At 47.6% G+C, this 15,446-nt stretch overlaps 1 protein-coding gene across 1 annotated transcript in view; it reads right to left on the bottom strand.

The window, feature by feature from the left end:
• CUL1 (cullin 1) overlaps nt 1-14,897 on the bottom strand; it is a 38,049-nt gene extending 23,152 nt beyond the window's left edge. Inside the window, exons 1-6 of the mRNA XM_006861202.1 lie at nt 14,758-14,897; nt 7,087-7,261; nt 6,319-6,486; nt 5,079-5,129; nt 4,521-4,611; nt 3,226-3,389 (exon numbers count right to left, since the gene is read on the bottom strand). Of these exons, the coding sequence (XP_006861264.1) occupies nt 3,226-3,389; nt 4,521-4,611; nt 5,079-5,129; nt 6,319-6,486; nt 7,087-7,261; nt 14,758-14,897 (789 nt within the window). The remainder of the gene's footprint in view (nt 1-3,225; nt 3,390-4,520; nt 4,612-5,078; nt 5,130-6,318; nt 6,487-7,086; nt 7,262-14,757) is intronic.
• Between the last annotated feature and the right edge of the window lie 549 nt (nt 14,898-15,446).

The raw sequence follows: 15,446 nt of genomic DNA, 5'->3' as shown, positions 1-15,446 counted from the left end.
GGCTCTGTCTGTCTGTCCATGCCCCATGTCCCCTGCCCCCTAGGAGGGCTCTGTCTGTCTGTCCATGCCCCCTAGCATGATGGCTGTAGACACTGCTGCTCTCCACAGCCAGCATCACCCTCTGCAGAACAAGATGAGGCCGTTTGTGTTCAGAGGGTGGGGACTCCCCTTCCTATGTCCTAGACAGCAACACTGTGCCCGCTCCGCAGGGCCCTGAACCTTCTCCTCTGCACAAGGTGACAGGCTGGCTGCATTTGGCACCGTGGGCTAAGAAGGACTCTGTGCCCACAAACTCGTGATCAGAGCACGACCCCATGCAAAAGGATGCATGGAATCCAACACCAGCTCTATCAGGAGCAGCTTGCAGAAAAGGCGAGCAAACTAAGGAAGTAGGGCACATTTTACAGTGTTTTCTTAATGATTCTGTTGTTGTTCAGTGCTTTCAAGTCAGTTCCAACTCATGGTGACCTTGTATAAGGTACCTGAGTGGATGGTGGATTTGAACTGCTGACCTTGTGGTCCAGTGCTTATCCTACAGCGTCACGCTGGGACATTAGAAACGCAGAGATGTTGAAGCCTACTGCTATCCCCTCACCCCCGACTCACAGCAACTCTGTAGGAGAGTGGGACCGCTCCTAAAGGGTTCTGAGACTGTAAAGCTTTATGGGAGTAACCAGTTTCATCTCTCTTCCTTGCAACAGCTGGTGGGCTTGAACTACTGACCTTGTGGTTAGCAGCTCGGTGCTTAACCCACTGAACTACGAGATCTCCTCTGTTGTTGTTAAGTGCTGTCGAGTCGTTTCTGACTCCCAGTGACCCTGTATAGGGTTTCTCAGGAGCAGCTGGTGAGCTTGAACTGCACACCTTGCTCTGCAGTCCAGCGCATTCACCAGAAAGCCACAAATCATCGTGTAGATTTGTTACAGCTCAGATAGTCTCAGTCACCTACCCCAAACAAAGGGGACCCCGGTTCGTGAGGATATGGGGCCTTTTCCAACTACAACTACATGTTCAGGCCCCAGATGCTGCCCAGAGCGATTGTGCCATGGTTGTTCAATGGTTGTTTTGGGTTGGTACTCTTATTTCAGACAGTGAGTACCTGGAGGTGTGGGTGGCCCAGTTCTGTCCAGTAGGTCAGGTCCACAGACAAATATGGAGCAGACACTGACCCCAGCCACCAAGTGCCACACCAAGGACTTGGACGAGGATCAGTCCCAAAGGACTGCTACGGAGTCACAGTACTCCTTGATGAAACAAAAATCCAAATGTGGAATTCTCGTTTCTCAACAGAGCCTCCTCCATCTAGGGTCATTTTGCATCTTTCGAACCCTTCCCTGAAGAACTCTGTGCTTTTTCATTTCATACTATGACAAAATGGCAGCTTGGGGATCTTCAAGGACTCAAACTGGGTTCCTTCCTTCTAAATGTTCTTTGAGTTTGGGTAACTAAATGACGTCTTAAGAGGCAGGATCAGGCTCTAGGGTGGATGGGGTTAAGGCTTCCCAGTGAAGTTCTCGTAGAATGGTCTTTACTACTGTACAGAATGAGCAAGTGCATTGTTGGGATGGGAGAAAAAATTCTAGCCTGTTCCCCGTCAATATAGTTTTCCATTTTCTTAAAACATATCCATACTAAGACTGTCCTATGTCCTTACAAGTTCATCCTTTTGGAATCCCCAAAAAACAAAACCTTCTGAGTGGACCTCTGCCTTGAGTTAAAGTGAGATTCCACTGTTTTGATTGGAGCTGGCTCTCTGGATTGCATTGGTCAATCTAAGACTTGCTGGAGGTTACAAAGTTTCATAAACTCACCTTCATTAGCTTACAAGACTGATGGAGAGATCAGCTCTTTGAGCTAGCTGATCCTGCATGTTCTTGCCACCCATCGAGCTGAAAGCTTTGCTGAGGCCAAATGATTCGCTTATAACTGGAACTGTCCCAGCAGTGATGGCCCCGCCTCCTCAGTAACTGTCCCAGCAGTGATGGCCCCGCCTCCTCAGCAGAGCCAACTGGTCCACCTGTTTCTGGACTTGAGGCACAATGTCTCCAGTCATCAAGGTTGCCATCTGCCCTCTCTTGAGGTCTTTTCAACCTTTCTTACAGCACTTGGGCCATCTAAAACTCTTCGTTTTCTGTGGGGCAGCATTCCTGTACATTTGTTGCAAAGCTTCAATGATTCAGAAAAATGTCCACTTGAGTTTTGCTAAAAATTTGTTATTAGCTCTGACCTCAACATCATTTTTCTCATGGCACCCTTAACAAAGTACACAGCTGAGAGAATTTCTAGTCATTCTTCTCCTGCAAAGATTTAATGCCTCAGAAGCCCTACACAGGGTGGCTGAGTTGGAACAGACTGCAGAGATGTTTAGAACGGTTTAGTCGGAGTGAGTGAACCTGTGTAGGTACAAAATGGAATGCTAGCAGTAGCACTTTCACTGGGTCTGCTCCTGACTGTAAACTGGGGAGAGCTAAGGCAGTCCTGTCGCCCACCAGAGACAGGACTGGGCTTCACCAGGTGCTGAACAAGACGACAAGCACCCCAGCGCTCCCTGCCTCACCTACACAGTGTACGCCACGAGATGTGACCTGGGACCCTGTGCGCCCACACCCTCAACAGGAAGTCAAGGGCGATCTGGAGACTCAGCCATGGGTCAGCATGCCAAAGCCACTTCAAGCTGGCAATGGCCCCAGAGAACGACAGCTCCCTAGCGTCCTCGTGAGTGGTCCTACCGCTGGGAATTCTGAAACAGCAGAGGTCGGTGTGTCGACACTGCACACGCTCACCACCTCCCTCAGGGAATCGCTGTGCAGGGCCCATACGCTCTCCTGTGGCCACTGGAAATCAGAGGAGGGCTTTTGGCAGGCCCAGCACGTCCAGGCCAGGGGTCGACAGTTCTGCCCATCACCTTGTTTTGTAAAGACAGCTGGACTGGTGCACAGCAACCGCTCGGCCGACCCTGACTGGGGTTAGTGTGCAGAACAATGCTGGCCCCCTGGCTCAGTCCGACTCTGCAAACTCTTCAGAGGGAAACCAAGGCAGGAAGCTTGCCAAGCAGAGAACATTCACATCTTCCAAGTGGCCCCTCTCCCTGACTCTCACAGTGGAACACCTGGGCTCCCGTGGGCTCTTAAGTGGGCAGAAATGGGACACATCCCTCTCCGACAGGCCTGCTCCTCACCAGTCAGGGGCTTTCCTCCTGCACACTCTCAACATTGCTGTGCTTACCTTTTTCATGTACTCAGTGACTGGGTTCTGCTGCAAGAATTCCGTGCTCTCCCTCGTGTAGAACCGCTCAGTATCAGCCAGAAACTGGGATTCAAAGGATTCTTTATACACAGTTAGCGTAGGACCCTTGGCAAATGCATCATCTTCATTGAGCCCCAATTCCACTGCAAGAGACAGGAACCACCTTTTAATCACCCCATTCTCTGCATGTAGCCTTCAGTTGTTACAAATGGTAACTCAAGTGGGAGGGCATCAGAAAAATCCTGTACTCCTAAAGGTTAAACTGCACTGTTTTAATAAAAGAAAAAAAGAGATCTGGGATGTAGAAAATTAAGTAACTCTGATCTAGGGTCAGGCAGTTTCCAAAGTGCACAAGAAGTTCATTTAGAGAACTTTCATAGTTCCAAAAACTTAAAAACAATATAAATAATGACTTTAAAACAAACATTAAGAAGGGGAGAGGCCAACTAAATGAATGGAGATGGAACAACCAGAACTGAGATCACAAGAGTGTTCAGGCTGTGAAGTGTGTAAGTGCCGTCCCCGAGCGCTCCGTGTGGGAACTTTCACACTGTGAAGTGTAATCTCTGTCCCCAAGCACTCTGTGTGGCGATCACTGAATGGAACCCTAAACTGCTGTGGCAAGCCTTCACTGAAGACAAATGCATTACTTAGGGGAAAAAAAAAAAAAATCAGTAAAAATGACTAATTTGAACCTACTGAAGAAATGTTAAGCTCTCAGAATCTCTCCCTTGTTTTAAAAATATTGTACTACTCTAATGTACTGATTTTGTGGTTGTTGTTGTTATGTGCCGTGGAGTCGGTTCCGACCCAAAGCGACCCTGTACAGGGTTTCCAAGGCTGTAAATCTTTACAGGAACAGACCGCCTCATCTTTCTCCTGCGGAACAAGCTGGTAGTTTCGAACTGCTGATCTTGCGGCTCACAGCCCGATTCGTAACCACTATGCTACCTCAAATTTTCAAATGGAAACAGATTTCTGGTTCTCATGCCACTCCATTACCGATAGTCTCTGTACTATCCACCAATATTCCTGATTAGTCCTTTATTGTGACAGAAAGATGGAACTCAACTGTTTGTTCCATCAAAATTTCCTCAAAGAAGCAAAATAACTTTGAGGATAGCAAAAATCAACGAGAATCATGTTGACATGGAATTGTAACTGCCTTTGTACATGATAACAATAGTCTTGATAATACCGAAATAGTTGAATCTGATTTTGTTGGAGCGCCATTTGATAGGAAAATGCTGAGTAAATAAAGAGAAACTGTTTACCGTAAGACTGTACAACTCCACTAATCAGTCTTGTATTGATGGTTTCACCATTTCTTTCCTTTTCAATCAATTTCAAAACAGCATTTGTTACCTTTAGAAAGAATAAAGATTATCGAGAGAGAGACAGGTTACATAGTCTAGTACACACACCACAACCGCTACACGTCACTCAAGCACTCAAATCTACAAATCTTCTGACACATCGCAAAGGAACAAAAATCATAAAGGCCAAGAAGTGAACTTGTGAGGGAATTTCAAAGGAAAACATCCAACTTACTTATCACAAGTATGCATACCCACACGTCAGCACACCCCCACACCTCCTACATGCTTATGCATAGCTCCACACACATACTCATTCACATGTATGCACACACCCGGCCCCACACACCTGTGCACAGCCCCCCCCCATGCACCCACTCACAGGTACACACACACACACCTCCCCACATGCATGCACTCATATGTACACATACCTCCCCACATGCTCATGCACAGACCTACACACGTACATACTCACACATACGTACATATGTGTACACACACACAAACAGGTACCTGTTTATTCAATGGCCTGAACAGACAGTCTCTCCAAGTCACCAATGCAAGCTGAAAAAGGAAAAGGAAAAGCATCTGAGCTCTATGGTTTGCAAGATTGAAGTCATACTTGTGACTGAGTGGCTTCTGACTCTCAGTGACCCTGTATAGAGTTCCTGAGGAGCACTGGTGGGTTTGAATTGCCCACCTTGTGGTTAGCAGGCCAGTGTTGATCCTACCTAAAGTACGTAACTCCAACTCCACAGTACATTTATTCATGGAGCTAGCTGCGAGCTTGGAGACAGTCCTGCCACGTGACAGACTGCAATGCTGCTGTCATGTTAAAACCTTCAATAGTTATCAATGTAGCAATGCATTCTTTATTTGCATTTTAACGGCTACATAGTAAAACAAAAATCTGGATTTACAGAGAAGATCCATCAGCTCAAAGAACAATGGATTTCATCTATAATGTTCCTTGGTGGTGGGGGTGGTGTGCTGTGGAGTTGGTTCTGACTCCCAGCAACCCTGTACAAGGTTTCTGAGGTTGTCAACCTTATCGGAGCAGAAAGCCTCCTCGTCCATGGAGTGCTGGTAGACTGAACTGCTGACCTTGTGTGAGCAGCTCAGCTCGTAACCCACCACGGTACCAGGGCTCCTTAGGTCATCAAAATCCACGAAATCCAGTAGCTTCGTGGTGCTGGCTCTCTCACGAGTGGGCACACAGTGCCGTATCTCACGGTATGCCTTCAGTGGGTACTGTAGATTTTACATAAACTGCTCCTCAATGAAGCTGACTTAAAAACATCTAAGAACGTAGATACGTGGACTTTTTAAACTGTGAAAGACGACTACAGTAATTTAAAATTTTATATATTATCTCAGAAAGTGCCTTGTGTTGATCATATTTTGCTGAGACTGACACGCTTTTCTTAGAGCACATCCATTTGGTCCATATGACCAACGAGGAAGTTGTTTTCACTTCCAACAGTGTTTGCTCGCACTGATGGAACATCTAACGTCCAACCCTGTCACTCAGGCCTCAAAGGGGGATAATGGGCACGTCCTGGTGCACCCTAGCGACCGCACCAAGGAGCCATCGGTCACCCTTACCTCGGGTCACACAATTGAGGGAGATGTACTGTGCCAGTGTCCCAGAACCCTTTACTGAGGGATCAAAACCAGGAAATGTGCCTCCTATGCTGAGGGTCCCGGTCCCGACCCCCTGCTCGCTCTAGGAGGGCACGGCGTGTGTCCTTACTGAGTAAATCTCATAGATCCCTTTCCGGCCCTCGTCACACTCGCGGCGGACCCAGTGTCGGTTGAGGTAGGCACAGATCCCGTTCAGCACTTTGCTTGAGAACCGGTAGTCTTCCCATTGCTGAGTGTAGAACTTGAGGACGCTCTCATCCATCAGATCTTCTCCATCCTACAAGTATGGCAACTAGAGCTTAACACACAGTGAGTTAGAGAGACCGTGAACAAAACCCCATTCCATTGAAATATACTGAGGTAGATGGTGTTGGAGTGGAGGGCTTTCAATCATCCTGCATAAAGACCAGTTCTCACAAGAATATGGAACTATGGAACTTGAGATGGAAGACAGAATGTGGATGAAAATCTTTCATCACAAATTAAACTGGATCTGTGTTCACGGTATTAAATATGTACATATACTCAGGACAAGTGTTCCGGACTTCCAGATCAGGAGGTGACATGCTGTTAGAGAGAGGGCTTACAAATGTTTGTGTCTGACACAAAACAACACACTTTACAAATAAAACACAGAAGACTCCAACACACAATCATAGGCTAGAACAACCAAACACAACGTGGTTAACAATGTAAGGAAAGGTACTAGATGGCACAGGGATCAAAACCTCCCCATTTAACAAGGTTGTGAACACAGACAGACAGAGACTCCGTACCCAGCAGCACTCAGCCAGTACACAGGGGATCTGTGCTCAAGGCAGCCAGTTAGACTTTAGTCTTTTTGTAGAAATGCTCAGTACACTGGAAAACATCTTACCTTAAGAAGATTTGTCAAGTAGTTCTTCAAGAACTCCTTAAGACGTTTGTATAGCTCCAAGCCGACAAACTGGGCCCCTCCGGGTGTCTGCCCCTTCTTAGACTTGGAGGAAGGGACACCGGCCCCTCGAGCCTGGTTTGACTGGTGCACGCTGGTACAGTAGTTGTACACGTGGCTTGGAGGACAGTCAAGGAAAACCACACATTCTTGTGTTTAATTATCACTACGTTTCCGACACAGCAACAGAGACGCGCTAGAGCTTGAATGGAGACACAAGCTCACTCCCAGCACCAACAGTGCAGATGTCCCCAAGCCCCTGGGATGTGGGGGCCACACAGCCAGGGAAGGACCTGAAGGAGGATGGTGAGGTCAGAGCTCTGGGTGAGGCTGAGCTTGTGGGAAACCACCCTGTGAGGAGACTTCAGCAAGTGGTACAAAGAGGAAGTTACAAATGAAAGACGGGACCAACAAATCTGGTGTGATGCCCAGCTCTGAAATATTAGAACCGAAGTCTAGTCTCCCAGTATAAGAGCAAGTCATGGCATCTAAAGAGACTACACAAAAAGTAAGCAGCACCATACGCTCCTGAGAAATATGGGGGGTGGGGTGGGGGGCTCAGTTAGGAGGAAGAGGAGCAGACCCTCACCCTATGCTGTTGTGGGAGTCAGTCCCGACTCCTATCAGCGCCTGGTCAACCCACACTCAGCAAGGCATCTAAATGCAGGCAGAGTGCAGCTGATGATGACAGACTCAAGTCTCACTGTAAGTCACTCACTGCAGAATACACACACAGCAGCAATTGGAGAAGAAAAGCTGAGCAGACCACAATGTTGCAAATAAAGAAAGTCATTTTCAGGCAACTATGCAATAGTAACTGCTGTATGCTTTCAGACAGACAGACACAAAGTCTACTTTCAGAGCGCCAGATCAGTTCGAAGACTCTACAGAGGGGTCCTGAAAGGGGAAAAATGCAGAAAGGAATTTCAACTTCTCATGAAATCCAGACTGTCTGGAGCCAAGAAAGTTGGATGAATCCCTGAAACTATTGCTCTGAGAGTCTCTTTAAACCTTAAATCAAAAATTTCCCCTGAGGCCCCTCTTGAAACCAAGTCAGTTTACCTGATCAAGTCAAGATGGCTGCCTTGATAAGGTGATCTACATGGGATCAGAAGGAGCCTTGGTTATATGTATTAGGTTACAAGTCGGGACACTAACCTCAAGGTTGGCAGTTTGAACCCACCAGCTGCTCTAGGGGAGAAAGACAAGGCTGCCTGCTCCTGTTAGGATTGAGGGTCTTGGAAACCCAAAGGGGCACAGCTCTATTCTGTCCTATTGGATCACTGTGAGTCAGAACCGACTTCATGGCAGTGAGTTTGTTATGTGGATCAAACCGACACCAGCAACTCAAAAGATCAGACATGAAGTGTAGGGGGCAGAGGGTGGATGTCCATGGGGGAGGGGCAACTCAGAAAGGAGGCGGAGCACGCTCACACAGCTCAGAGAATGTCATCAGAGGTGTCTAAGGAGGAGGAAGTGTGGAGTGGTGCTGCGTTCTGCAGTATACATTCTCAACAATAACAACATTAATTGATACATGTTGTTGTTGTGTGCCGTCGAGCTGGGTCTGACTCACAGGGACCCTGTATAGGGTTTTCTAAGGAATAGCTGCTGGGTTTCAACTGCTGACCTTGTGGTTCAGTCCAGTGCTGACCCTACAAATGCAACACCAGTTCGACAAGTGTATATATATATATATAAAGTACCAGGTCAGTAAGAAAACATAGAGACAAATTTTTGCAAGTACAATTAGGATTTGTATTTGCAGAAGGAAATAAAGGCAATAAAAATTAATATGCAGTATCTTAAGATACATGCTCTGTGCCAAAAATCTGAAAGTCTAGCTGAACCTTTGAAAACCCTCCCTGACCCAGGTTCCCAGAGCTGAACCCTGCCACGTGACTTGCTATGGCCAGTCAGCAGCCCTGGTCTCTTTCATTAGTTCCTAGTAGAAAGTCTACTGGAGAGCTTTGTGTGTATACCATTTCCTTAGAAGAAAATTAGTTAAAAGTTTAAAAGCACTTGCGGGCCACAGGGCACGTGTAAGACCAGGTCTTCGGAAATGCGTTCCTCAATCTTTCTAAAGTACTGGAGCAGCCAGCACGCATTGCACTTTCCGACAGTGGCTGTAGGGGCTTTGGGTGGAGGAGAATGCGAACCAGAATGGGCACATGGGAAGGGGACATTCGGCCGAGGGGTGAGCCCTGCCAGGAGCCTGAGGTGGGAGATAATACACACTCACACCTGCGTGGTCACCAGCCATCTCAGAGGTGGACACTGTCTCTGATGATCAAGAGATTTGGTGGCTGTGCCATGTGCCTGCTGCCTTTGTTTTCTAAGAGGGAGACTCGGGTTCTAAGGAGCTCTGGTAGCATAGTGGTTACAAATCGGGCTGTGAACCGCACGGTTAGCAGTTCGAAACTACCAGCTGCTCCGCGGGAGAAAGATGAGGCTTTCTGCTCCCATAAAGATTTACAGCCTCGGAAACCCTGTACAGGGTCGCTATGGGTCGGAACCGACTCCACGGCACCTAACAACAACAACAGGGTTCTAGTGTGGCACCAGCCTGTAACTTTCCCCTTTGGTTATCACTTGGGTTTATGGTCATTTTACAAATTCAGGTCTGTTCTGCTTTCACTTCATCAAGCATGACCCAAGAGGGAAGAACCAGTTTGAATGAAGTTTTGTTTTAAAATCATTTCTAGCCTGACCAGCCATCAGTCATGTGCTTACTGGCTTGCACACTTCTTTTTGTGAGCTGGCTCTGCTCTTCAGCACCTCACTTTGGAAGCTGGTATAACTGTGTACATGAGGACTATTCTTTGTTGCTGTTAAGAGCTGTCGCGTCGGTACTGACCCATAATGACCCAATATAGGGTTTCCAAGGAGCAACTGGTGAGCTTGAACCATCAACCTTCAGTTCAAACCGACCTTGCGGTCCTGCAACTTGTCCTACAGCGTGCCACCGGGACCCCTAGACATGAGGACAGTAAGTTAGATTTGGGAAAAACCTTCTATGCTTCAAATTTACTTGATGTGAGCAAAGCCGAGACCCCAGAATGAAAGTGCCAGGATGTGGGCGGGCCGTCACGGATCTCTGGTGGCAAGGTCAGAGGTTTAAACTCACCAGGTGCTCTTTGGAAATCCCTATATAGGGACACTGAGTTAGAACCCACTCAATGGCACTAAACAACAACATAACGCAAAGAAGGAGCCCTGGTGGCACGGTGGGTTAAGCACCAGGCTGCTAGCTACAAGGCCGGCAGTTCGAATCCACCAGCCACTCCGGAGGTGCTGAGGCTACCTGTTCTGGGAAAAGATTTCCAGTCCCAGAAGCTCTAAGGTACCGTCTGCCTGTCTGTCTAATGCGGTGCCGATGGCCTGAAATTTGCTGAATGGCAATGGCTTGGGCTTGGGTTTATAAAGGCAAGGGGAGGACTGTGTAGAGCAAACCAAAGAGAAAGGCCGCTAGGGCCTCGTGCAGGAACCCAGCCACTGAGCAAGGCTACCAAGTGCACATCTGCACAGCTGGGCTAGCTGAGCACACGGCCCTCACAAAGCACAGTGCATACACGGCAGGTGGACAGTGAGCTCAGGGAGCGCGCTTCGCATCAGGAACACCAGTGCAGAGGCTGAGCGAGACTGGACGGGCCTGGGCCATGGCTGCCCAAGGGATGAGCAGTCATATGTCCTCAGTGTCCTGGCTGGCGATAAAAAGGCTCTGAAAACAGCCAAGCAGAAGAGGAACTGAGCTCACAGCGCTGTTGCTTCTTGTTGTTAAGGTTCCAACTCAGAGAGACCCTTAACAGGGTTTCTGAGGAGCAGGGAGTGAGTTTGAACCACCAACCTTCAGTTCAAACCAACTTTGTGGTCCAAGGGGAAATAAAAACCTCCACGTGTCTGTGGATGGGCTTGTCCAAGGAGATGTCTAGACTTCGGGGTGTGGAGATGTCTAGATTTCGGGGTGTGGCGATGTCTAGATTTATGGGGTTTGGAGATGTCTAGATTTATGGGGTGTGGAGACGTCTAGATTTCAGGGTGTGGAGACGTCTAGATTTACGGGGTTCAGAGACGTCTAGATTTATGGGGTGTGGTGACGTCTAGATTTATGGGTGTGGAGACGTCTAGATTTCGGGGATGTGGAGACGTCTAGACTTCGGGGTGTGGAGATGTCTAGATTTCGGGGTGTGGTGATGTCTAGATTTATGGGGTATGGAGATGTCTATATTTATGGGGTGTGGAGACGTCTAGATTTATGGGGTGTGGAGATGTCCTGAGATGTTTTTCTCTGCCTAAGTGTCCTTCCCTCCCCGACTTGCCACTCTTTGAGTCGGAGCAGCAAGAAAAACGCGTACTTTGTGATAAAGTCGTGTTTCTGTTACAGAAGCCACCCGCAGAGGTACCTCACACCCCAATGTGGACCCCTTTCCTGAGAGTGTGCTGTTTCTGTGTCCCTAGACAGACAGGCTGTCAAGCCCCTGGCTCCTCCCTTGTCACCCGCTCCGCTCCCCTCCCCTAAAAGCTGATGTGTTCCCAGCTCTGAGAGTGACTCTGGACCCAAAGCACCTCCTGACCTGAGACTCACGCTAAGGATGGCACGCGGGGCGTTCCTGCCACACACCCTCACCACAGAGTGTGACGGCTCCATCACACCCACCCTCACCACAGCACATGGGGCGACTCGATCACACATGACCTTCTCATTAGAGCAGTGTGGAGCATCCCTATCACCTCCCCCCTCAGAATATGTGGCGGATCCCTCTCACATCCCTGTCACACACCCTCCCCACAGGACCCCCACTAGCCATCACTGCACAGAGTTAACGCAGGGTGGGCTAGAATGCTGTGAAAACAAGCTTGGATACGGAGCAGTGTGCCCCATATCTTTAATGAAAATTGGAAAGAATAAGACAGATTTACAAAAACTGTTCTCAATCAGGGTTGAAACATGCGATTCGAGTAGGCTATAGGCAAGAAGTAGCAGAGTTAGTATGGAAAGTTTAGTATTTTGTTTCAAAACGTCATTACTAGCCACAGAAACACCAGTCCTGGTGACGCAGTGGACTGCCAACTGGGTGCTAAATGCGAGGTACAGACATGGGGTCTACCAAGCACTCTTCAGGAGGAAGATGAGGGTTTCTGCTCCCGTAGAGATTTAGACCCTACACAGGGTCTCTGAGTCACAACCAACTCGATGGCACACAACCACACCATCACCACAATTCACAGAAAATAAATCCCACGAGGATCTGGTCAGCAATCAGCTAGACCTTATACAATTTCTAGCACATAAAAACATGGTCTACAGTTAACATGGGTTTTTCATTAGAGGACCCAAGTGACCACAGGCCCTGTGACAAAACCTGACATGTAATCTAGTCACCTACTTTATGACGAAAACACATCAGAACATCTTCAAGAATGAAACAGTCTCCATTTGCAATTTCTCAAATTTGCAATTTCTCAAAATAATGTGATGCTAATTTTGAAGACAATTCCAAAATTTCCAGAAATGCTTTTCATGGTAACAAAATTCTTGGTGAATGTGCACGTATGCCAACGTGGACATTTTCGTGACAATATGGATGTCTCATGAGTATACATGATCGGCGGTTCAAACTCACCAGCTGCTCCTCAAACCCTATACAAAGTTGCTGTGAGTCAGAACCAACTAGATGACACATAACAACAGTAACACCCTGAGTGTACACAGATCTATCAGCAAATACTGACAAGCCAAACACCATCTTTTGCCATCAGACAGCTCAGATTTGCCAATTTTACTGAGTGCATAAAGCAGTTATCTTCTCAGACAAAACTGGAAGGAAAAGAATAACCAATTTAAAGCAGTAATCTTCAAAAAATTAAAATTGCAAGTATCCAAACAACTAAAATGATCCATCTAGTTGGGGGTCTTCCTCTTTTTCTCTGACCCTCCACCCTACCCAGCATGACATCCTTCTCCAGCGACTGTTTCCTCCGGACAATATGTCCAAAGTAGGAGAGACGAAGCTTAGCCATCTTGGCCTCCAAGGAGCACTCTGGCTGCACTTCTTCCAAAACAGATGACATGAACACTCTCCATAGAGGCATCAACAATGAAATTTCCTCTCTACACAGTAGTGGAGTTCTGGTAGCACAGTGGATTACGAGCTAGGCTGTTAACCGCAAGGCCAGCAGTTCGAATCTACCAGTTGCTCTGCAGAGGAAAGAAGAGGTTTTCTGTTCCTGTACATATCTCCAGCCTTGGAAACTCTGTACAGCATCGCTCCGGGTGGGAACCGACTCGGTGGCACACCGCCCCCCCTCCCCCCATAGGGTTCTCTTTCTAAGACCAGAAATACGCCTGGCACCTTCTTTCTCTTAATCTGTAAGTCATCACTTTCAGTTCTACTGCTTATAAGAATCTTAAATAATGATAAAAACCCCACTGCACCTTGCAAGGCACAGGCCTCTTGGTAGAACAATACCATTTCATTTGGTGAAGACAGTTATCTTTCTAAAAATGGCCCACAGAACGTAGAAGGCAAAAGTCCCCTCCTAGATATATTCCCAAGAGAAAACACACATGGAACTTTTACACGATGCTCACAATACTTTATACAAGTGCAAACAATCTAAGCTCCACCGACAGTTCAACAGGTAAGTAAAACGTGCTGTAGCCACACAATGGCTGTGAAAGAAGCCAGTCACAAAAGACCACATCTTGTGTGATTTCATTTCTATGAAATGTCCAGAACTGGCAAATCCAGAGACAGAAAGTAGACTAGTGGCTGCCGGGGGGTGGGGGTGGGAGGGCTAGGGAGTAAATGGTCAGGAGTCCAAGTTTCTTTTAGGGATGACAAAAACAGTCCCCAGTCGTTGAGATGGCTGCAAAATTCTGTGAAGATACTAAAAAGTCACTGAATGGTCCATGTTTAAATGGTATTTCAATAACCAAAACAAACTCCCAAAAACCAGAAAAAAGAAAACCACTTCACAGTGCAAGTGTGTCTATAGGAGATATTGAACCCTAACCGTCCACTGAACTAGCAATTTTAAGTTCCTAGAATTGGCAAACCTAGCAATCTATTCTCTAGTGAGCTAGCTTGACTGTAGTTTTCATTTCCTATGAACCAATGGAGCCAAGAAACTCTCACGTTCCCCACCTCAAGAACACCTCACAGACTGGGCTAATGAGCAGATGATGTCACCTTGCCAAACTGGCTCTAAGCACTCTCCTTGTAGATGGGAACCACAGGCCAGGCCTCAGCTGTGCCCACAGGTGGTTTGGATGAGTGGCTCAGGGGGGTTTGGCTGTGGTTTGTGGACCCTGCTCAATCCAGTGCCGCCCAACAGCTTCTACAATGATAGGAGGTAATTACTGACTCCCCACATTAGTCTACGTTTAAGTAACCACTTGTGGCCAGCGGAGGCTGCTGAATTGACCAGCAAGGCTTAGGACTGCTAACTAGCCAGTTTGATCACTGTTCGTTTGCATAGAAAAGAAACGAATTCATTCGTGCATTGTGAAAGCTGAAAAGCAGGGCTGTGACACATCAGAGGAGGGTCCGAGAAGCATGCCCTGATGTCAGATGCCCACACTCCATCCAGCACAGGCCCACGGCAGGATACGTGTAGAGTTCCATGTACCTGGACTTGGCCATACTCTGCCTGGTGTAGACCTGCTGGATCCCAGCTCTGAGGTCGTCCCAGATCTGGTCCAGGCCGATCTGCTTCAGCCCATGAGGGTTCTGGCTCCGGTTCGATGACATTGTGAGCGACAGTCTCCAGTCGTGCAGGGCAGTGATCCGTATTCCAGATGAGCTAATGCTCCATTAGATGGAAAAACTCGGTCTCCTCCCAAAGTGACTCACAGACGCTCAGAAAGGGTGTCCTCGAAACGCACAGAAGGGGCTCTCATTGCAGACAAACCTGGGGAGGAAGCAGTACAGGTGTCGTTAGTTCTCGTTGGGCGTGGGGTGAGGCGTAAGCGAGTGTCCCACAAAAACAAGTGGAAAAACCCTCTGCTTCACCAGGGGAAATGGTCACTATCTTGTCAGAAGAGCTTTGGCCAAAATGATCAGCATTTAAAATGGACCTTGAATAAGTTTCTGAACTTTGCTAAACCTCCATCTCCTCACAGGCATTGTAAAGTTTAAGTAAGGTAATACACAAGAAATTCTCAACACACAGACAAATGCTACCTGCTGTATCTGGGAGTCATCGCAACTCAAATAAGACAAAAATCCAGACACCGCTTTTGCTTCAAAATGCTATTCGTCTCTTTCTATAAATTACGACCAAACACATTTTAGCGGACG

The sequence above is a fragment of the Chrysochloris asiatica genome, unplaced genomic scaffold, assembly GCF_000296735.1.
Source record: "Chrysochloris asiatica unplaced genomic scaffold, ChrAsi1.0 scaffold00041, whole genome shotgun sequence".
In the NCBI taxonomy this organism is placed as follows: Eukaryota; Metazoa; Chordata; class Mammalia; order Afrosoricida; family Chrysochloridae; genus Chrysochloris; species Chrysochloris asiatica.
The sequence above is the reverse complement of the archived record's forward strand: the minus strand, read 5'-3'. Positions and strand labels throughout refer to the sequence as shown.